The 25,098-nt window shown below is 43.5% G+C and overlaps 1 protein-coding gene across 1 annotated transcript in view; it reads left to right on the top strand.

The window, feature by feature from the left end:
• Positions 1–25,098, top strand: part of LOC140997980 (dihydropyridine-sensitive L-type skeletal muscle calcium channel subunit alpha-1-like) — a 238,979-nt gene that overhangs the window by 100,670 nt on the left and 113,211 nt on the right. Inside the window, exons 24-25 of the mRNA XM_073468075.1 lie at positions 9,220–9,366; positions 9,533–9,734. Coding sequence (XP_073324176.1) covers positions 9,220–9,366; positions 9,533–9,734 — 349 coding nt within the window. The remainder of the gene's footprint in view (positions 1–9,219; positions 9,367–9,532; positions 9,735–25,098) is intronic.

The raw sequence follows: 25,098 nt of genomic DNA, 5'->3' as shown, positions 1-25,098 counted from the left end.
AGGCAGTACTGTTAGCGATAAAATATATATTTGTATACACCTCAGAGCTAAAAGTGCTATAAAATTTCTGTACAATCATTTTTTGTGGCTTTTGAGTTGGTACCATCAAAACTAGACTCTTAGAAGTAGGGGTGCTAACTAGAACCATAAAGGATTCTTTTGCTTGTACTTGTATCTGTAGAACCTTTCATATTCCAAGGGTTTCATCTAGAACCCCATCTGGAGCCCACCAAGGGGGTTCTACCGAGGACCTTTTCTTATCCAAGGGTTTAATCTAGAACCCCATCTAGAGCCCACCCAGGGGGTTCTACCGAGAACCCTTTCATATTTCAAGGGTTTCATCTAGAACCCGCCCAGAGGGTTCCATTAAGAAACCCTTTTACATTCCAAGGGTTTCATCTATAACCCCCTTGGCTTCAGTCTGTTACAATGACCAATGTTTAAATTGAGAAAACATTCAAACATTTTTTAACAAGTAAAACATTTACTTAAAAATCTTGGAACAATGATGGATAAGGAGGGGAGACTCAGGCCAAGGTCCATTTACTACACTGGATGAATCATAAACCATCTACAAGCAACAAAGTAATACAGGCTCCAATTAGAGCAGTAGGAGTATGGGCACATAATAATTGTGATGGTGGAAAAGATTTAATATGCCTGTCCTCCAACTCCAATACTAACAGCCTCTGTGGGAACTAGTTGCAGCTTCTATGAAAAAAACGAAGCAGGACTTCTCAATGTCTTTTCGGTTTTTTACTGATGAAAAAGACTATCACAGTACAATAAAAACGACGACTAACAGAACGTAAAACAATCTCTGACTTCCAACGTTTTCCAACTGACCTTTTCTTCTTCTACGGTTCGAACTTTAACCACCTCTCAACTGACGTGTAAACAAACAGAACGCCCCCTTGTGGTCTAAATGTGTAACATCTCATACTGAACTCAACTGAAATCATGTATGGAAATAACTTTACTTTTACTCTGTATCTTAATATTATCTATCTGATATATTTAAGCTATCTGAATGTAAATCATGAAATAGAATCCATAAATAAATAATGATTTCTAAATAAATAATAATGAACAAAGGATACAACAGCCTCCACTGGCACACTTCATTATTCGTCCAGGCTAGTTCATTTCTACAAAAAAGCAAGAAACAAATGCAAGCATTAAAATAGTCCACCTTCCACAATAAAAATCATTAACTAGATTCAAGCTTGCTGAAATAAGATATTAGATTTAGCTATTCTGTGTCTGATCTTCTGTTACTTCAGTCCAGTTTCTAGTATCCGTTAATACACAATGTCTGAGTGAGGGTGTGAACAAACTCATAATCATGGATAGGTAGGCTACTCCAATTAGAGAGACACTAAAGTAATCACTAATGATATATCACACCTGTTTAGGATGTGTGATGACCTGAATGTTGCTCATAGGTAGTTCAGAAATCACATAATCGATTTGCTTCTCAAATCAGATCTTTAAGACAGACTGTACCACTGTTGGGGTGGCATGGCTCAGGAGGTAGAGCTGTCGTCTAGCAATCTGAAGGTTCTTGATTCAATCTCCTGCTGTATACAAAAATACAACAACAGTAGAAATGCCCGGGGGAGATAGTAGGGACACAGAGACAAAGTCAGAATCTCCTTGTAGTGATGGCCCACATTTCCCATCATGCCTAGTGCTGTACTAAGTAGTTTGTTAAGCTTACTGTTTTATATTCCAAAATGCAAATGTTACTTTTTGTTAGTGTTTAATTTGTCTGTTCAGAATATGGTGGTGTGGCGACACGAGGGTTATTACTATGTCCTGTACCAAATACCAACAACGCCACCTTGGGTTAGGGCCCAAGGACCCGTATGGAATTATTCAATCAACAATTATTACTATTGCTATGATAAAAGGACACTCAGGTTCGTTCACTCAGGGAGGGCAGGAGACGGAGTTCAATTGTCAAATACAAAGTTTTATTAATTAAAATAAGCACAAGGGTTTGGCACTGTAAACAGAAAAAGAGAAGGGAGCCCAACTGGAGAAAGGGGGGATTCAGGCTGAGGCTTACCGGCTGGAAGAGGGGTTTGATAGGGGAGGTGACATCCAAAAGAAAAAGGAGAACACCCCACTCATACAGCAAAAAGGTGACGTGCAAACAAAATCTTGAACAGGGATCACACAGCACACAAGGGATCACCACCACCACCGTCGGCCTTCAGCACTGGGGGAAGGAGTAGAAACACAATTAGGAGGGCTCAAAATTAAAGGAAAACAAACAATTTCTGTAATGTGTGCCAACAGACTGTAAATGATCAATTAACGCACTGAAAAAGTATTGAATTGAATGAATGATAAATCAACCACACATAAGAGACAAAATAAATCAAGAGTCTCTGGCCAGAGATATCAAATCAACAATTAACCATAATTAATCAGTTCTGACACAAATAAGGGAGGGCTTGAACATTTACTAGGGAAATTCCCCTCCCAAACGAAAATCAATCACAATAAACTCCCAAAATAAACAAATTAATTCCCAACAAAACAATAAACACCCAAACTACGAAGAAATTACCAAAAGAAAGTCAACCATTAAACATAAAATAAATAAATAAACCATTAAACCAACCCTTGGCAGATTGCCTTAAACACTCAAGCACACACACACGCCGAACGAGACACACACACACACAGACACACACCAAAACAGCACCATACGTAGCTGCGGGGCGCAGGGCTAGTAGCAGCAAGCAGGCCGACCGGGCAGCCGACCGGACTCAAACCGAGCCGTCGGAGCGGCGGCAGCAAAGCAACCGCAACAAAACAGCGGCAAAGCAGCAGTAGAGTAGCAATGGTAGCGTAGCAGTGGCCAAGTAGCCAGGATTGATCAGCAGCGCTTACTTAGCTTGAGCATCCATTGTTATAAGTCCGGGTGCGTTTGCGTCCCGTCCAAAGAGGGAGAGGGGTGAAGAGAAACATGCACAGCGGGGGAAGACAGCCACCATGCAGCCCACGACCAGCAGACTGTTAGAGGGAGAGGAGCGGAAGGGGAGCTTAGCACCTGGCTACAGCAATAAATGACAGAAGCACGTCTTAACTCACCAATGCTCTGGTCGACAGCGGTGAACAACCCCAGCTGATTGCCTCAACCACGGTGGAGACGCCGGATCTATTAAAGGATCACGGTTGGAATTACATGAAACATGGACTAATGTACACAAAACAGCATGGCAATGTGCGCCTACCTGTGCTCGGCTGCTAGTGGCGAGTACAATGACCCGGAAGTGGACGGGCCGAAGAGGCAGGAAGCGAGAGGACAGGAGGAGGGACACAGCCTACTTTTATCCCCTTGGTGTGAGCAACGATTGGCTAATAAGCCAGAGGGGAAGTTTGATATTACAATGGTGCCCCATACCACTACAGTGGCTTATGCTGGTAATTGTCATTTTTGTGCTGGTTTTTAGTTTTAACCATTAGTAATAATAATGCATTTTATTTAAAGGTGCCTTTTAAAGCACTCAAGGTCACCACACATAGCAATAAATAAATATATATGAAGATGGGATTACATAGTGCAATTAAAGCTGCAAGCAGCGATGAACGGGCCCTCGCAGTCCACGCGGGTCGGGGCGTGCTGCTGTCGGGGCGTGCTCCTTACCCGGACCCATTGCCCCGTCATTGTGCGCGCGTGTCTTAACTGATAGGCAAAAAGGCTTTTGTGTTGATAACAGCGCCACCTGCTGGTGAATTTTGGTGTGTGAGTTACAGATGCCAGTCTATACCACCCCAATCAGTTTCATATCCATAAGTGTTATTGTGTTGGCACAGTGCCAATTACAAAATGAAACTGCCACCAGAGCGCCACCTAGTGTCAGATCGGTAACACCTTGGTCAGTTGTCCTCAGGAGGCCATTGGCAATCAGTGTACCAAGTTTTGTGTTAATCCGACCAACCGATGTCGAGATATAAAATACTTCAATTTAAACAGCGCCACCTAGGGGACATGGGCTAAGATTTTGCACAGAGCCTTAGGGGCTCATGGGGAAGTAGTATCCTGAGTTTCACGTCATTTGGACACACCAATGTGGAGATATGCAACACTTCCTGTTGTGACCCGAATCCACAGGAAGTTGTTATTTAATAACTTGAGTATTCTTTGGAATATCAAAATTCTTTTAATAACTTTTTGTCAGAAAGGTCCACAGATGCTGTGTGCAAAGTTTTTTGCAAATCGGTGAAATTGCCTGGGAGGAGTTCGAAAAAGTAGGTTTGCGACATTTCGCGAGCTAGCGAAAAAAAACGGTAGGCGGAAATGGGCGTGGCCTATATCAGGAGATTCAGCAAGATTCACTGAACGCGTGGATATAAGGTTTTTGAATGTGCGACAAAGTGTGTGGGAGTTATTAGCCAAAACACACTTTCCTTGATTATAGCGCCACCTAGTGCTGAAAATTCACAATGACAACAGATTATAAAATTTTTCGCCAGGCCTAATGTGTTTGCCAAATAAAATCGCGTTTTCATACATGTTCAGGCAGTGAAAAATGCGATCATTTCGGCCTAAAAATAATAATAAGAATCACTACAATTACAATAGGGACCTCGCAGGTTCCCTGCTCGGGCCCTAATAATAGAGAATAGGCAAGGGTGTGATTGTATGATTAGTCTGATACAGAGTAAGCCACTCAGAATAAGTGTGTCTTCAGGCGGGATTTAAAGGTGGAGACAGTGTCAGAAGTGTGAATGTCTGGTGGGAGAGAGTTCCAAAGGCTGGGGGCACATCGGCTGAAAGCTCTTGACCCCATGGTGGTTAGGTTGGCAGATGGGGCAAAGAGCTGGATGGTAGAAGAGGATCAGAGAGTGCGGGGAGGTGTGTGGATATGGATAAGTTCAGAGAGATATGATGGTGCCAGGTTGTGAAGGATTTTGAAAGTGAGGAGTAGAATCTTAAAATCAATGCGGGATTTGATAGGAGGCCAGTGGAGTTGCTGCAGGGCTGGAGTGATGTGTTCAGTAGAGGGAGTTCTGGTAATGATACGAGCAGCTGCGTTCTGGACCAGTTGTAGTTTATGGAGTGATTTCCGAGGTTGGCCATGGAGGAGAGAATTACAGTAGTCCAGACAGGATGTAATCAGGGTGTTAACGAGAATAGCAGTGCAGGTTGGTGTAAGTGAGGGACCGAGGCGGTTAATGTTGCGTAGATGGAAGTATGCAGACCGGGTAACATTATTGATGTGGGCTTCAAAGATTAAGGTGCCGTCCAGGATGACACCCAGGCTCTTTAACTGAGGTGATGGTGGGACAGTGGAATTGTCGATGGACATGGAGAAGGGGTTGTGTTTTGCTAGGGTGGATCTGGTACCAATGAGGAGGACCTCGGTTTTGTCACTGTTCAGTTTAAGGAAGTTGAGTGAGAACCATGATTTAATTTCCAGTAGGCAGTTGGATAGAGCTGCGGGTGGCAGAGTGGAGGTAGGCTTGGTGGAAATATAGCACTGGGTATCGTCAGCAAAGCAGTGGAATTGAATATGAAATTTCCTGAGAATGTGTCCAAGGGGCTGAAGATAAATAGTGAACAAGAGGGGGCCAAGGATAGAGCCCTGGGGAACACCGTTGGAGACTGGGGAGGAGCCGGATCTTAGGTTCTTTAGTTGAACAAATTGGGTGCGACCAGTGAGGTAGGATTTCAGCCAAAACAGAGGGATGTCAGTGATTCCAATGGAGGCCAGTCGGTCCGGGAGGATGTCATGAGAGACAGTGTCAAAGGCTGCGCTGAGGTCGAGGAGAACCAGGATGGAGAGTAAACCAGAGTCGGATGCCATCAGGAGGTCATTTGTGATTTTCACCAGGGCTGTCTCAGTGCTGTGAAGGGGAAGAAAGCCGGACTGAAACTGTTCAAAGAGGTTGTAGTGAGACAGATGCGTATTTAGTTGAGCTGCAACAGTTCTTGATGGGACGAAAGTTGTTCAAATAATTTGGGTCTGCACCAGGTTTCTTGACAGTTGGAGTGATTGCAGCAGTCTTTAGTGATGATGGAACAACATCAGAAGTCAGTGAGGAATGAATGATGTCAGTTATGAGAGAGGACAAGGCAGGCAGGCATATTCATATAGTCCGGTTATTTTAGAGACAGTTGGTAGTTTGAAGCTGGCAAGTGGAGAGCTGATGGAAAATGTGGGCAGAGAGTGCAGAGAGGATGTGGAGTTATTTGAAGCAGTCAATGTCTGGTGGATGTTTTCAATTTTGGCATTGAAGAAGGTCATGAATTTATTGCACTGTGTAGCTGTGAGTAAGTGAGGTGGTAGAGCATCAGGTGGTTTCAGGATATTGTTGATGGTTGAGAATAGGGCTCTAGTGTTCCCATCCGCTGTCCTGAATAAGGTTAAGTAGTATGTGGTTTTGGCTGAAGAAAGAGCATCCTTGTATTGGAGTATGTGATTATGGTACATTTCTTTGTGCACTGCTAGGCCGGTTTTGGCATAAAGGCATTCCAGACGACGGCCTTTAGTTTTGAGCTGGCGTAGTGCTGGTGTAAACCAAGGAGCAGAGTAGGCAAAGGAAACAGATCTTGTTTTCAGAGGTGCAAGAATATTTAGCAGTCGATGAAGTCCAATATTGTAGTGGGATACCAGTTAATCTGTGGTGGATAAATTGTCTCTGCTGGGAAAGTCATCAATTCCATTAGAGAGGGCCGACAGGTCAATATTTTTGATGTTTCGAAATGTGATAGAACGAGGCATGTTGGTCTTGGATAATCTTAGATTGATATTGAAGGATATTAGCTTGTGGTCTGAGATAGACAAATCTGAGGCACAACAGTTTTGAGGGTTTACACCAGAATAGCAGATTAGGTGAAGAATGTATCCTTTGGAGTGTGTCGGAAAGTCAATATATTGCTGTAGTCCAAAGTTGTCAAGGCAAGAAGTAAAGTCCTTTGTAAAAACACTGTTGATGCTATCCAAGTGGATATTAAAATCACCCAGCAATACTAAACATAAGGTTGTTAAGAACATAAGGTTGTTAAGAAGGCAGAGAATTCCTGTAGGAAGGCATTATTCGGCTTGGGTGGTCGATAAATAGTGGCCAGAATAGTAGGAGTAGGGCCCTTGATTTGCAGAGCAATGGACTCAAATGAGGGGTACACAGGCACTATAATGGAGGACACTTTCCATTTTTGTATAATATCGCCAGGCCACCCCCTCTGCCAGAGGTACGGGGTTGTGATGAGTAGACAAATCCAGGAGGAATAGTTTGATTAAGGTGTGAAAAGTCATTAGGCTGCTGCCATGTCTCATGTCTAGTGTTACATTTCTTGACTCCAACTGTATTTTACAATTGTATTTTTAAGATCTTGTTGCTATGCCTATCTCATCCTGTACTGCTTGTTAAATAAAATTCAATTGAATAGATCCAATTTCACCAAGCAGGCATTCATACAAGCACTAGTCAAGTGTTGTACATTATGTATTAGAAATGATAAAAAAAAGATCTTCAACAGACAATGCTCCTCATCTTAACCCTTGTCTCTATGGTCTCGAATCTCCAAAGCCTACAACACTTACACACAATGGGTCTCATTCATGAAACGTTAGTAAATTTGTGCGTAGATGTGCACATAAAAGCCTACGCTACTAAAAACCTACTCCGGATTCATGAACACCGCGGGAAACTCAGATCTGAGAAAAAGATCGGAGCTACTAAAATATTGATGAATGCGAGATGCACGTAAATTTCCGTCTGCGAACAGTTTACACACACATTCGTTCTGCTCACGTTTCATGAATGAGACCCAATGTATCTCACCTTGGAGGGACTAAACAATTAACATAGTGTCTGTTCAATACAGGTAAATAATTAACTATTGTATGGCATGAAATGATAAATGGTAAAGATATAAACCCTGGCAGAACACAAGGAAAATTAATTGATTAAGGGGATTCCAGATACATCAATGTTTAAAAATACCATTTGAAACATGGGTAAACATTTGAATATTTGAGGGTGAGGATCTTTTAACGCCCATGCTTTCAACAATGCTTAGAGAACTCTTTCTTCCAAAAAGGGTTCTTTGGATGAAAATGGTTCTTAATGGAACCCTTATTCTTACAAAGAACCTTTAAAGAACCCTGCCTTCAAAAAATGGTTCCAGCCCTTCAGGAAGAACCCTTTTGGAGCCCTTATTTCTAAGAGTTTAGAGATAGCCCTGTTCGGGATGGCCTCATCCACTGCATGTGTGACAGTTCCTAGAAAGTCCCCAAAGAAAAATTTAGTGAAGCAGCTGTAAAGCACAAGAGCCCACTACACACTCAAAAACAAACAAAACACAAGACAAAGGTAATATTTATGCTCTAACTGAAGCATTTTCTAAGAGAAAAGTGTGAAGACTAATTTGTTGGTTAGACAAATGTATGTCTGGTTAGGTGGTGGTTTCCCCACCTGCAATAAAAAGCAGTACACAACAGCTCCCACAAGCTTTTCTATGGGAACAAACTGCGATTGTCCCCCATGCAGTGTATGAGGCAGAACAAAGTGGGACTGACCTGCTTGCTACAATAGCTAGTGTCAATTTAAAATTGTCAATTTTAGACAAACATAAATGAATTTAAATCAATCAATCCATTTGCCCATGTCCATTTTTCTTTGGGTCCAGATCATATTGATTTAGATTATATTATTAGGAATTATTGTTTCGACATACTGCTGGCAATGACTGAACAATTAAAAAAAAGAAAAATTCAGGGAGGGTTCACTGAGAGCGATACTCTCTTTTCACTCTCATTCACACAGTTACACATTCAAATCTGGAAGCTGCCTAGGACAACCACGCTGATCTGTCGGCCACTGAGCAGCTCCACTGAAACAATTTGGGTTAAGGCCCTTTCTCAAGGCCACCTTAGTGGTGGTAATTAGGGTGGAGCAAGCGCTGCTTTATACATTCCCCACCCAGATTTATGATGATTTGAATGGTCACAAGCTTGCTTCTCTAACCTTTAGGCCACCACTGGACCACTGGCCACCGCTGCCCCATGGTTGTACAAGCCACAGGGGCTGTGTGAATTTGATCATACCAGCCCAAGGGGCTCCTTTTCATTCTGTGTGGTATTTAAAAAAGTCTTAAATCTAACTTGGTGAACCCTGCAAAGAGCCATGAAGGTGATTTTGACAATAGCCCTCCATCTCATCTTGTCTGTCTTTCCCACCCACTTTGTGGCTTAGAGGCTGGTATATAAAGTACCAGGAAGGAGCACTTCATGAAATGGAAGTCCAAAGGAGGGAATGGGCCAACTCAGAACTAAACTTTGACAACATCTTTAATGGAATGCTGGCTCTCTTCACCATTTCTACATTTGAAGGATGGCCAAAGTGAGTTATTATCTGTTTTACACCAATTCTTTGATGGTTTCTGTTTATTACAGCATTGGCATCTCAAAATTCAGTGATCTGCTGCCAGTCTGCAATTTACATGTGTTTGGATTTGTGTGACTATTATGTGTGTGTGTACAAAGGTCTTTTTTTGTGATTTACCTAGGATACTATATAAAGCCATTGATTCAAACTTAGAGGATAAAGGCCCAGTGTACAACAACCGAGTGGCCATTTCAATCTTCTTTATCATCTACCTCATCCTTATCGCCTTCTTCATGATGAATATATTTGTGGGCTTCGTCATCGTCACCTTCCAGGAGCAAGGAGAGCAGGAGTATAAGAACTGTGAGCTGGACAAAAACCAGGTATGTTAATTTCTCTGTGCCTGTCTTCACAGGAGGTCTGGACTGAGCTCCCCACTCCTCCCAACACAAACACATACTAAACAAGCAACAAAGCAATGTGAGAGCAGAGGCCACGTCAGAGAGAATAAGATGGTCTAAAGTTTAAATTTTAGTTGAGTTGCAACAACACTTCTTGTTTTCACAATTCACTTAAAATCCTTGCTTGTAAGAGCAACATTGCAAGCAGTTATCAAAAGTCTTGCTGAACAGGTCTGTTTAATGGAAATGTGACACAGATGGTGTGAGCAGGGCAACAGGGATTGGAACCAAATCCAGACAAGTCGAGGCAAAATGTGATATGATTTATAGGCCACCAGACAGGTATAGGTAGGCATGTAGGTAGGTTGAAAGGCATGTTTAAGTTCAGATTCCAGATTGCAGGATACAAAGACTTGAAAGTGCAGCAGAAGTGACATTTCAACTATGACAAACCTGCAATTGATGGGGGAAAATTGGCTAATATATCAATGCAGGGCTGGTTGATCAGGAAAATGGAAACAGGCTAGAAGAAGGGCAGGGAAGGTCAGGTGATTGCTGGGGTTATGGTTAAAGTGGGAGATGATGTCGGCTGAAATGTCGAATACCCATCCCCAATGTCCTTTCCTCACTGCTTTTTCTTAACCCCAATGGAAAATGTCATGAAGTCAAAGAAAGATGAGAAGGAGAATTCATAAGGATTTTATGAACTGACAACAGCTGTGCCAAGAGAATCTGACTGCACTCACACTGTGCTATGTAAATATGGGACAGCAAATGTTATTGAAATGGGTCTGCCATGGTGAAACTTGTAAGAGTTTCACAGCCTGCATGAAGCTGCTCTGTAGTCTGGTGGTATGGCAGCAGATACTTCTGTATCTGTTGTCAGATGGCAGCAGGGTGAACAGACTGTGGCTGGGGTGGGTGTTGTCTTTCAGTATTCTTTGGGCTCTGTGCAGACATCTCACTTCACTGATGTCACTGATGCTCTGTAGATGGTACCAGTGATGATCTGGGTGGTTTTAATCACCGTCTGTAGAGCCTTCCTGTCCTGGGCCGTGGTGAACCATGCCAGTTTGTGATGTTTCCAGTCAGCATGGTTTCAATCGCTCCTCTGTAGAAGTTGACCAGAATCTTGCTGTGGAATTTAAGTTTTGTATTGAATATAGCCTTTTCCATGCTTTTTTAACCAGGGTGGTGATGTGTGATGACCAAAATAGATTCTCAGTGATTCAGAACATTTCACCTTCTCCACCACAACTCCTTGGTTTTGCTAATGTTGCGCAGTAGATTGTTCTCTGTGCACCACTCTGCAGGATTGCTGCAGGAGTATAATGCGGTCGATGATAGTGGTGTTGTCTACATACTGTAGAGTTCACTTGATGTCTGGGAGTGCAGTCATGGGTGTACAATGTGAACAGGAGGAGGCTGAGCACACAGCCCTGGGCTGCTCCGGTGTTGAGCGCTAACGTAGAGGAGGTGTGACTGCCAATCTGTACTCTCTGGGGTCTGCTTGCAAGGAAGTTTAATATCCAGTTTCAGAGATTTGTACTCAGAGAGTTGTACTCAGCTACTGGTTATAGCAGAGTGCTAAGTTTTCCAATCAGCTTCATGGGTGGGATTGTGTTGAATGCTGAGCTGAATTCAACAACAGCATCCTGATGTAGCTGTTCTTATTCTCCAGGTGCGTGAAGATTGAGTGAAGAGCAGTATATATGGCATCCTCTGTGGATCTGCTGGTTCAAAAAGCATACTGGTGAGGGTCCAGGCTGGCAGGGATGTTGTCTTTGATGTGCTAGAGAACCAGTTTCTCAAAGCACTTCATCAGGATGGGAGTGAGAGCCACAGGATGGTAGTCATTTAGACTAGACACAGCAGACTTTTTAGGTACAGGGACCATGATGGCTGTCTTGAGACAGGAGGAAACAGTCTCCTGTGAGAGTGAGATGTTAAAAATGTCAGTAATAACATCAGCTAGCTGATTGGCACATTTTTTAGTACTCGGCCAGGTATATTATCTGGACCAGCAGCCTTATTTCTAATCACTCTCAGTAGGACTTTCTCACACCCGCTGTGGTTACTGACAGCTAGGCTAGCTGACAAGCTAACCTCACTAGTTAAAGTCTCCTACGAAATTATCAAAAATGTTAAAAACATTATATACTAAAACAAATTGTATATTATTAACAATATATACAAAGTGAAAAAAAGCACAGAGATAACTAGATAACTTCTGTAGTTGTAACTATATAATTCTAATATTTGGTTAAATGTCATTTTCACCTCAATTAGGAGCTTTTGATCCATCTACAAGCTTCTGGTTGTCCACTGGCTGAATTTTTAACCACTGCTCTTGACAGAATCTGTGAAGTTCGACCAAATTTCTCAGCCTCCTAGCTCAGACTTGTTTCTTCAGCACAGTCCACATGTTCTCGATGGGGTTCAAGTCAGAACTTTGGGAAGGCCATTCCAAAACCTCAATTCTAGCCTGATTGATCCATTCCTTTACCACTTTAGAAGTGTGTTTGTGATCAGTGTCCTGTTGGAACACCTAGCTGCGCCCAAGACCCAATCTTCTGCTGATTCTTTTAGGTTTTCTGAAGAATTGGGGGATAATCTTCCTTCTTCATTATTCCATTTACTTTCTTTAGAGCAGCAGATCTACTGGCAGCAAAACAGCCCCACAACCAGTGATGGCTGGTGATCAAAATTTTTGATCACAATACAATACATTTTACTCAACATAGAAGTCATTGTTAAGGGCAATGTAAGTGTAGTGAATATAAGAAAGACGACAACGCCACTTCTCTCTTTTGTACCATTTACTGGAGGCTTTCTGTCTCTCAGATCTCAAATCAGACTGACCATAGTCAGTAACCAAATTATAAAGTTTAACAATGAACAATCTCAATACAGGCAATGTTAGTATGTAAGATTAGTTTTTACATTTTCAAAAGAGATAAGATACCAAAATAAAATGTAGTGTATATATCCATTTAGGAAAGAAAATGTTCACCTCATATCAAGATAGCTTAGAACCTTTTTTACATGTGCTCCTAACAGGGCAGTGTAGAGCCCTGGACAAACTAGAACAGTACTTCATTGCTCATGAACAAATCAACAACAAAACAACATACTGTAATGTTGCCTAAACACTGGCCAATAAAACTGTTTGATCGTGATCATTTATTGTGTACCACCTTGTGACATTTTGAGCAAAAGCTCTTCCTCAGACTAACAAAACATAAAAACACCCCTTCAAATATCTATGAGGCTACATCACCTGGTTCAAAAAAGCTCCCTTGGATTGAATACATACAATAGATGTCATATGAATTATACATAGTGGATACATCTATCATAAAAAAAATAATATACTCAGTATGTTAGTAACAAAGAATGTGCATACAAAAACATATTGGCCTAATGCACAATAAAAATCCACAATGAAGTTAACAGAGAATACACCATATATACACACACAAGATTATGTACAAAGCTTTATATTGCACCTTAAAAAGATATACCTTGTATCTACAGTTTAATCAGAATGTGAATGTCTCATAACTAGTGCATCAGATATGACTAATCATAAGTGATGCAATGAAGAAACAATTTTTTTTTACCCTAATTTATTAAGAGGCCCGTCTGCTGAAAAGGTAGTGATATTGTATATCAATGAATACCACCACAGTAATTGAGAGACGGATTAAAAGAAGAAATATAACCCACAAGATGTGCATGGAATGTCAAAATCAGAGCAATCAAAAAGACAAAGGGCATATCATAAATCCATAGATAATGGATCCATGGATAATTTGTATATATTTATGTTACTTTGGCAATGTTTCAGTAATATGCCTGTAGTATTCCTGTATTTTTCCTGTAACGTTCTGATAATAATTTCTGTGAGATATTTCAGCTTAGATTGTGATTTCATTTCCTTTCATTTCTTTCTTCATTGCATACAACATGTTGTGCATCAGTTTATTAGTACAAATTACTGATATTCCATTCCTTGTATTCTGTTTTCAGCAACCATACCTACCTGTACATACTCTGTGCTTATCGGGAACCTGAATAAACGTTGTTAAATGTATACCTGCCTACCGTGTCCTTATCGACACCCCACAGTAGATAGTCAAACTCCTAAATCCTGATCCAGCCACCTACCTCATCCTTCAAACAGTCCTTCACATGGTCCTTCGAGCCGGATTTTGACTATTTCCTGTGGATCATGGATTCAGTATCAGCCCCAGCATCTCCTAGATGTTCCCAGTGGAAGTCTATTCGGCCAGTTTATTTGGATGACTACTTGACCGATCCCCCTATTGGGCAAACCAGGTCAGGCTCACGAGAAGAAGACATCATGTATTTTACCCGCTCCAGCGTCCATGCCTCTTCCCCTCCCAGTCCTGCTCAGTCAAGCTCCTCCAGGGAAGATAGTAAGGATGACCTGATTAAATCTTTATTAGAGACTGTAAAACGGCAGAGTGATACAAATCAGATGCTGGCCGAAACTGCAAGAAAACAGATGGAGCAGTTGGAGCAACAGAACGCGCTGATGAGTTCAGCTCATCAGCGCGTTCAGCTCAGCCCCGCTTCACCTTGGACCTAGGGTCTCAACGAGTACACCAGCACCTCAGAGTGATGGACTGCAACCTTACCTACCAGCAGCTCCTAACGTTGCCACACAGCATCAAGTACGAGAACAGCGCAATCCATCAGTTATTGGTGTCCCCCCTGTATATCCTAGCCACACAGCCTTGAACGCTCCACTGCAGTCTTTACCCCCTGAACCTCCCTATAACAGTCCGCCTGTAGATGATTTGAGTCGCCGATTTGAACACCTCCTTAGTTTCAGCTCTCTGCCTCCAGTTCACCGATCCATATCGTCAAGGTGTAGCTCCCACTATGTGTCTCTATCTCCTCAGGGGCCTCCTCCACCCACCCCTTAGTTTCAGCTCTCTGCCTCCAGTTCACCGATCCATATCGTCAAGGTGTAGCTCCCACTATGTGTCTCTATCTCCTCAGGGGCCTCCTCCACCCACCCCTTACGAGGCAGCTCAACAGCTCTATAGCCATGCAGTACCAACGTGGCACTATCCTCCCCCTCCGCCTCATCATGCTGCTGATCTGTATAGCCAGCCACAACGGTCTGATATCGGCCCCTCTCCAGCTGTCTATTCATATCCACCTGCCAGACCTTACAGACATGGGAAAATAGAGGGTCCCTCCTTTCCTAACCTGACAAAGGAAGATGAGATCCAGTACATGATGCTGAAGATGGCCTTGGCAAATTTGATACACCCAGATGAATAAGAGCACTACAAGTACCATCTGCTGCTAGATCATCTTAAAGTAGATGCTGCCCGACGCCTGGCTCTAGCATACTCCAATGCTCCCAATCCTTTCACCTGTGCAATGCAAGCGCTCGATGAGAGATATGGACAGCCTCGGCAGCTAGCCCAGAAAGAGATCAAGGCTATCATGGATCTACCCAACATTCACCATGGAGATGGTGTTGCCTTCGATAACTTCGCTCTCCGGGTGCTTTCCCTAGTTGGACTGCTGCAAACGCTCGGCCAGGAAGGTGCCGCTGAGCTCGCTTGTGGGTCACATGTTGAACGCTTACTCGAGAAACTCCCTGCTGAACACTACCGCCAATTCAAGAGGTACATTATGATGTTAAAGCCGCGAGACTTGTCTTATAACCTTCTTCATTTCTCCACCTGGCTGCAACAGGAGGTCCGATGTGAACCAAGAAGAAAGCGCCCAATGCCCAGCCAGAGAGATAGACCCAGAAACCCCAAGTCCACAGGTAGTGCTACTACTGTGTTACATGGTAGGGAGGAGAAACCTACCCAGGCCAAGTCCAAGTTTAGTGCAGACTCCAACGTAGATCCCAAGCTGCTTCGTAAATGTGCTGCAGATCTCATCAAGCAGCGCAATGTGACCTAAAGAAGACCTGCTCACTCTGCAACAGTAAGCACCTCAGAGCCCTACATGAGGTCAACCAACGCCAAAAGGGGACCACCTCACCAGCGTCCAATGCGGCACCTACCTCAGAACTAGCGCAGTCTTCTGCTATGACCTCTCCACAAGATGAAGCTGCTACTAGACTGTACTATCTAGACAGAGCAACCACTGGTGGTCGTGTTCTCCTAAAGATCAGTGAGGTCATCCTGTACAATCAGTCACTTGAGACATATGCGGTCTTGGAGCTAACGAGCTCAAACTCCAGGGAAAGCACGAAGAGCTGAAACTAAGAACTGTCCAGGATGTTTCCATCCTACCTGGATCCTTCGTGTCCTTCCAGATCTCTTCTGCTCAGAAACCCCACCAGAAGTATAGGATAAACAATGCTTTCACTGCAGATGGATTGACTTTGTCTCATCATTCTCACCCAATCGCTGCTCTTCAGAAGAGATATAGACACCTCCGAGGTCTCCCTCTCCAACACCTTGAGAGCGCTCAGCCTCTTCTCCTTATTGGGGCTGACAATACTCACCTTATCACTCCTGTTGAGGCCATTCGCAGAGGGCCTCCGGGCGGTCCTGCAGCGATTAAGACAAGACTGGGATGGACTCTACAAGGCCCAGCTCGCGATATAGGAGACAACCAAGCCACAACGCACTGCTACCACCTAAGTTTTAGTTCTCCCTCCACTGAGTTGTTGCGCAACGTAGAGAGGTTGTGGCAGCTTGACGCACTTCCACATTGTCATGAGAAGACCATCACCAGGTCCAAGCAGGATCATCAGGCCATTTCCCTCCTTGACGCCAAGACCTGCAGGGTGACAGTGGATGGAGTAGCCCGTTATGCTACCCCTCTGCTTCGTGTGAAGAATGGTCCCCCCCTGAAGGCCCCTAAAGAAGCGGTAATGGCAAGGCTCCGCAGTACCGAAGCTAAACTAGCCAACCCTGAGCAGGCTGCTGCTTACATCGCCGAGATTCACAGGCTAGAAACCTCTGGTTATGCCCGCAAGTTACCACCAGGGTCTGAAGAAGATGCTAAAGAGACATGGTACATACCACATCACATGGTACAGCATAATGGTAAGAATCGTGTGGTATTCGACTGTTCATTCCAGTGGAAGGGCCAGTGTTTGAATGCACTATTGCTTCCTGGACCTACCTTAAGCTCCTCCCTCCTTGGGGTCCTGTTACGGTTCCAGGAGCATCCCGTTGGCATCAGTGGTGACATCAAGGGGATGTTTCACCAGGTCCACCTGTTGCCAGAGGACAGACCCCTCCTGCATTTCCTCTGGCGAGACCTCAAGAAGGAACAGCCCCCAAGCACATATGAGTGACAGGTAATCCCTTTCGGGACAACTTGCAGCCCATGTTGTGCTACCTATGTGGTACAGAAACATGTCATTGATAACAGTCGACCAGACGAGGATGTCCGCTTCTCAGTAGAGAAGTGTTTCTATGTTGATAATTGCTTACAGAGCTTCCCGAATACCGATGCTGCACGCCACCTCCTGGACAAGCTGAGGGCCCTACTTGCTACAGGAGGTTTTGATCTTCGGCAATGGGCCAGCAACATACCCACAGTGATCAGCCATCTCCCAAAGGAAGCGAGGTCCAACAGTAGCGAACTGTGGCTCTCGCAGAATAAGACCGATCCACAAGAGCTGACCCTTGGTCTCTGCTGGCACTGTGGTTCGGACACCCTGACCTACCGCCATCGTCCTGTCAGTTATGAACAACCCACCATGCGCAACATTTATCGGGTGCTAGCAAGCCAGTATGACCCACTGGGTTATATTATCCCCTATACCACCCACGCCAAAATACTGGTCCAGCGCTTATGGGTCAAAGACCGTGGATGGGACGACCCCCTTCTCCCTGACACCATGTTGCAAGAATGGAACTGCTGGGAAGCAGAACTGCAGGATCTATCGAAGATCACCCTGCCTCGACATCATGGATTGGAGGAAAGCAGTCGACAACTCCATGTTTTCTGTGATGCCTCAGAACGTGCCTATGGTTCTGTCGCTTACCTCCGCTGCCAAGATGCGAGTGGTCAAGTTTCAGTCTCATTCCTGATGGCACGTTCCAAAGTGGCTCCAAAACGCCAACTACCTATGCCCAGGCTAGAGCTCAGTGCAGCCCTTAGTGGAGCTCAGTTGGCTCACATGCTGTGTGGAGAACTCACCTTGCCTATAGAGAGCACCTTTCTCTGGTCAGACTCAACCACCGTCTTGCTCTGGATCAACTCTGACTCCTGCAGGTATAAGGTATTTGTAGGAACCAGGATAGCGGAAATACAGGAGCTCACCTTGCAGTGTGCCTGTGTCGATTCAGCTACCAACCCAGCGGACGATCTAACCAGAGGCAAATCCCTCCTAGATTTGAGCCCCCCAAACAGGTGGCATGATGGACCACCGTTCCTGCAACAGCCTCCTGCACAGTGGCCCCGGAAACCCACCAGTGAAGAAGCGGATAACAAGGAGGAACTCCGCAAATCCGTCTTCTGTGGTCTGACCCAGACCACTACAACTTCAGCGTATTCAGAAGCCAGCCAGTTCACTTCCTTCCAAACCTTGTTAGAAGCCACAGCGCGAGTCATTCACGGGGCGGCAGATCCTTCTAGTTCTCCTACTGCTGAGGATTTTCGGGAAGCTGAGAGGGTCATCCTGCAGCAAGCGCAGGTACACAGCTTCAAGGAGATTACCTGCTTAAAGGCAGGCAAGCCCGTGCCCCCTAACAGCAGGCTTATTTGTCTTGCCCCTGAACTGGACAGCGCTTCTCAGCTGATCAGAGTAGGAGGACGCTTACAGCTTACATCAGCTTACAGATTCTATACATCCCATTGTCTTGGACCCCAAACATCCAGTTACGAAGCTCCTCATCCATGATGTTGATGAGAAGTTGGGTCATCCAGGCTCTGAGAGGGTCTTCTCCGAAATATGAAGGAAGTATTGGGTGTTGAGGGGAAGGCAAGCTATTCGACGGTACCAACACGGATGCTTTGAATGCCAGCTATGGCGGGCCAAGGTCAAGACACCTAAAATGGCAGACCACCTGCTCGACTTCGCCTTCACAAGCCAGCTTTCTATTCATCTGGGGTAGATTGTTTTAGCCCCTACGCGGTGAAGCTTGGCCGCAGAACAGAGAAGAGGTGGGGCATTATTTTCAAATGCCTCACCACCAGAGCAGTGTATCTGGATCTCCTTGGCCACATAGATACAGACGCCTTCCTGATGTCGCTAAGGCGATTCATTGCCAGAAGAGGAAAGCCATTTGAGATCATCTCTGACCAAGGCACTAATTTTAAAGGAGGTAAGAGGGAGTTACGCAAAGCCTTTTCCAACCTGGCCCCTGACCTACAAGCCGAACTTGCAAAGCAGCAGATCCACTTCCAGTTTAATCCGCCAAACGCGCCCCATTTCGGCGGCATTTGGGAAAGGGAGATCTGGACTCTGAAGAATGCCCTGCATGTGACTCTAGGTGCCCAGTCAGTAACCGAGGAGGTGCTAAGGACAGTACTGGTGGAAATTGAGGGCATCCTGAATTCGAAGCCACTCGGGTACACCTCTGCTGACATCTCTGACCCAGACCCCATCACTCCGAACATTCTCCTAATGGGGTGGCCGGACCCTTCCTTACCCCAAGTAGTGTATGCAGATACCGAGCTACTTGGCCGGCGTCAATGGCGGCACAGTCAGGTCCTCGCTGACCGATTCTGGGCTCGGTTCACAAAGGACTACCTGCCATCCCTACAATCCAGGCAGAGATGGCAGAAGGACACTCCAAACCTGGCGGTTGACAGCACTGTGATGATTGTAGACCCCCAACTGCCCAGGGCTCTGTGGCCAGTCGGTAAAGTCGATCGAGTCTACCCTGGCAGCAATGGACGAATTTGAGTGGCAGACGTGAGGACGAGAGACCGAACCTACACTCGGCCTGTCACACGTCTTGTTTAGCTTCCTCCCCTCCCGGAAGCTACAAGTAACGCCCCAGATTAGTCACCCTTTCTCATAGACAAATTTATCCTAAATTTGGGGGCGGCTGTACAAAAGTGTGACTAGGTCACTGCCCCCTGGAGGCTACCAGTGGTACTGTCCCTTTAATTGGTTATGTTTCCTTTTTTACTCATAGGCATAGTTCAGTCACCTATAGAGGGGCCTAATCCCACATGTTCTCCATAGGAGTCAGTTTGACTCTCCACCTGACAGAGTAACAGCCTGTATGCGTTCATGAAGAATGTAAGTTGAATTTCTCTATCATTGATGGATAATTTGTATATATTTATGTTACTTTGGCAATGTTTCAGTAATATGCCTGTAGTATTCCTGTATTTTTCCTGTAACGTTCTGATAATAATTTCTGTGAGATATTTCAGCTTAGATTGTGATTTCATTTCCTTTCATTTCTTTCTTCATTGCATACAGCATGTTGTGCATCAGTTTATTAGTACAAATTACTGATATTCCATTCCTTGTATTCTATTTTCAGCAACCATACCTACCTGTACATACTCTGTGCTTATCGGGAACCTGAATAAACGTTGTTAAATGTATACCTGCCTACCATGTCCTTATCGACACCCCACAGTAGATAGTCAAACTCCTAAATCCTGATCCAGCCACCTACCTCATCCTTCAAACAGTCCTAACTGGTCAATCAATCAGATTGACCAGAGACACCCTTTATAAGCAAGTCAATACTGGACTAAGGGAAAGACCCCATTTAACCCTTTTGGAGCTAGCGTGTACAAAGTGTAGATCCAAAACACATCACTTGTGAACAGTGGCGAACTTAGCCATTTGGGGTCTCCAGGCGAACAGTCATTTGGGGGCCCCTGCATCTACCAGTCTAATGTACCTTATATCGCATAATGAGATACATCCATACAAGGGAAGATTTATTTAAAAAAATATAAAAGATTGAAAGACACAAGGACTGTCTCGTTATTTGCAGTTTATACCTTGCAGACTGATTTATCTGGTGGTATAGAGCTATATACTGGTAAAGCTATGCTTGAGCAATCCAAATACACCTTCAAGGCATCTACCAGCTCACCAGAAGCAAATATTTTCCTTAGCTTTCATGCAACTGTTAATTATTTCATACAGGGCCGTGCGTGATATGCACTACACAAAGAAATGACCATTATTTACAGTAATGGAATATTTAACTGAATGTGTATGAACATATTTTTAAAACACTGACAGCTTTGGCAGCTTTGAAATAAACTCCTGCCTTTGGTCCCTCTTCTTCTTTTTCTGTGACCTGCTGTCGTATATTCGCTTCATTTCTCTCGATTTATCTCTTCTCTCTCTCTTACTGCTATTTACTGTTTTGGATTTTATGGCGTAATCATTTCCGCATACGTGCAGCGTGATGAGCGTGATGCGTAACATGGAATAGTCCATGTCGTGCAGACTGAAGGGGGGTGCACGGTTGGCAGAAAGACCGTCAAAACATTAGACATCCCGATGCTACTATTGTGAAGAGATTTTTATAAAAACAATAAATATGGGGACAAAATATAAAGAGGGCATTTTGGGGGCCCCAAAGGGCCTTGTATGGGGCCCGGGGCTCCAGGCAAATGCCTGGTTTGCCTAATAGTACGGCCCACCTCTGCTTGTGAAGAACAATGAGTTTACATCCCCTCCACAACAGGGCTGTTTGACCAGTTTGATGATGGATCCATTAGGTATAATTTATCTATGGAATCCGTTGTATGTATTAAATCCCAGGGAGCCTATTCAGACCAGGTGATGTAGCCTTGTAGGTATTTGAAGGGGTGTTTTTGTATGTTGTTAGTCACATGTTCTTCTATTCAGCATCTAAGACCGTTGGATCTGAGAGTTTTAGTAAAGTTTGTGCAGTTGCACTATTTGAACATAAACTTTGCCCTCCTTTCTTTCTGACCAGCTAATTTTTCAATGACTTTCTGGTTAAAGTCAGTCATCTCAGTTTTCCAGCCTCTCCTCCATTGCCAGCATGGCCAGTGCCTGTTCCCTGGTGTGTCCCAGTATGGTATGACAGTCCTACAGAGAGGAGAAAAGAAAAAAAACTTATATGTAGATGTAGCCCGTGGAATTAGATGGTACACAGGACACAATACGTCAGGGGTTCTTGTAGCTTTGATTTTATTATTAGCCACATTTGCAACAAATGTGTTTAACAGTGTGTAAGCTACTAAGTCCTTTTGTGAAAAAGCTTAAGTGCTTTCACGGTTAGTGGCGGTTTTAAACAGAAACGCTGCAAATAAAATACAATAAAAATAAAATAGGCAGTGGTTATGGCTGAAAACCAGACAACAAATCATGTCCAATGCATGATTCACAATCATAAACCCACCAAATTTAACTGCAAATGTAAAATGTTCAATAAAGGACACTAACAATCAAAACATTTCACCAAACACACGTGGAACTCCCTGGAGGTTGCACAACTCAAGAAGATCATGTACCTTCGAACAGAATTAAAATTAATGTAAAACTGTCCTCTAGGAACAAATAAAATAGCACACTATTGCTTTCTTTATGCTAACATTACCATGGGGTTGAGAACACAGTGGTCACGGCTGCTGCCAAACAGCGCTCAATATTAATTCCAGTAGTGCCTACGACTTTACACCACAACGTCTCAGCACTGCCCACTCGGCAAATGTCAAAGTTACAATAATACAACACAATACTACCACCTTGCGACCAAAGTTTGCAATAGCAAGTTTGCCACAGCATGCATCTAATCTGCTTCATATATTTACCTGCATCTTAAACAATATTACATTCAAAGAAAACAACAAAGAACACATTTAACATTTTAACAATTTTGAAAGCTATTTCAAACCTGAGTGTAAATTACATTTCAATAGATTTATCAACCAGTCAAATAGAGGTGTCAAAATGTCAATTTCTCCTATATCATCTAAAGTTACCAACATTTCTAAATATGGAAACAACTAAAATTATCTTTACTACGATTTTTACATTCTATGAAGTTATACAAAAAAGTAGGAAATATTAACTAACCTCAAGGTATGGCTGGATGATATGGGCTCTAAATGATATTTGATGTTTTTTATGCTCTATTGCAATAGAAAATATTTATCTTGCAATTCAGGTCAAGTTGTTTCTCTCCATTTTTGGGCCTGGTGATAGATATACCTATATTAATATTGGTGATGACTATTGGTGCTGTCACAAAAATATTTACACAATAAGATTTTTTTATAAATAATCATCAGTAATGTGGATATAAGGACTAAGTGGGTAAAGGAAAATAATAGCTTGAACTATCTGGTCAGTTCAGAAAATGACGTCACTTATGTCATGTAATATCACAATAGCATGATATCAAAAATCAAAGAGGGCATCCCACATCACAATATCAATATAATATTGATAAATTGCTCAGCCCTATTCCAAGGTCATTAAGGGCGTTTTCACAACTGACTTGTTTAGTTCAGTTAAATTGAACCCTTGAGTGAACTCCATGGTGCAGTTCATTTGGGCAGGTGTGAACACATTATCATACTCAGATGCAGACCACAGCAACAGGACCAGGACCTTGTTGACCCTGTGATTATTAGGCTTTTAGCTCTTATTTTATACTAGTTCAACTACTTGCAGTTACATTTCAAACTTCCCGATAAACATATTTCATAACTGATTCCAAGAACTCACATCTGCTACAATCCCTTCAAGCTCCTTCAAGCTTGGACTGAATGCCTGTCGCCTCTTTGTTGCCAGACAGCCACTGCATTCCCCAACCATGGAATGGAGAGAATTTCTGCCAAGGACACAGAGAATGTATATGAATAAAAAAGAGATGATAATAAAAGGATAGTATATAATAGGAATTTAATTGGAATTAATCATATTAATAACAGGAATACAGTTACTACCTGATCTTTTGGAAGTCCTGTTGGAACTGCTGGAGGCACCCAACGATGTGGACTGAATCTATGTTCCTCTTCTTGAGCTTGGCATAGAGGAGGTCCCTGTGTACCATGATGAGGAGGAAGAATTGCAGAAAGAATTTGAAATCCTCATTTTCCAGTAGCATAGTAAAGGCCCCTTCTTCTCTGACGGTGTTGGGGTCAAAGTCACTTGAGTCTTGTATGGTCTCAAAACAGTGAATGAGGTTCCATCTGTGTTCAAACACGGTATTGATGGCACGGCTGTGAAAGTTCCATCTGACATTGCTGGATGTTGGCAGTCTATGGGCAACTATTTTATCAAGAACCCCTGTCCACTTGGGTGATCTGGATAAAAAGCTGGCAAAACCATCCAGGTGAGAAAAACGTGGATATGTAAGAGGTGGCCTGTTGCATTATCAGCTTGTGCTGATGTGCATAGCAGAGGATGTAGTGGGCATTTGGGTACACTGAAGTGGCACCCCTCATCACACTTGCTCCATCATATGCCTGGCAGATGAGCTTACTTTTCTGATCCTCAGGAAGGATGGCAGCAAGATGCTTCTGTAGTGCTGTAGCAATGGATTCAGCTGTCGCTGACTTAAGGAGGATGTTCGTAAAAAATCTTTCTTGCACGTTGTTTTTGCCATGAATGTAGCGCAGCACTAGCACAAGTTGAGACTGTGTGGAAATATCAGTTGTCTCATCTACCTGGATTGATTGAAAATCCCTGCTCTGGGCTTCTTTAATGATGTGTTCCCTCACAACAGACAACATAGAGTCAAGTAGATCATTCTGCACAGTTTTTGAAGTTCCCTTAAGAGAGGTCTCACTCTTATCATGGCCACGCAAAGCCGAAACTTCACGCAGTTTATTTTACTTGACAGGATATGTCGATTTTTAGTCACCTCTTCATTGTGTTTTTCGAATGCCAATCCTGTAGCCTTCATCTAACTGTTCAGCAATGCTAAGTCTTCCAATACTGCTTCATACTGTTGTCTAGATGGTTCTAACTATTTTCGTGACATTTGCATTTTTCAAACAGATGTTTTAAGTCTTGTATTCCGGTTGCAGTCCACAATGCTTCGGTGCAGACACTTTGAAATAGCAAACATGGAAGGCAATAAAATGTGTAGTCCCAACTTGACAGACAGCGTCACGGTTAAGAATTGTCCAATCATAATAGCTCACATAACATGAAAACAATAGCGATTTGCTAGCAATAAAAATGCGAGTATCCGGGGCAGGGAGCTGCGCACAGAGGAAAATGTGAAGCAGCAAATTAGAGGGCAGCTTCGGGTCACATGATATCCAAAAGTTATAGGCCTTACATTAGCTTTCATTTGGCTGGTGTCCTTTACGTAAAACGTATATGTATTCACTAAAAAACAATAACCAAAAACATGTTATAACAAATTTATAATGAATGCTGACATACACTGACAGAACACCAGGCACATTTGAC

This window comes from Pagrus major, chromosome 6, assembly GCF_040436345.1.
Source record: "Pagrus major chromosome 6, Pma_NU_1.0".
Lineage (NCBI taxonomy): Eukaryota > Metazoa > Chordata > Actinopteri > Spariformes > Sparidae > Pagrus > Pagrus major.
The sequence above is the reverse complement of the archived record's forward strand: the minus strand, read 5'-3'. Positions and strand labels throughout refer to the sequence as shown.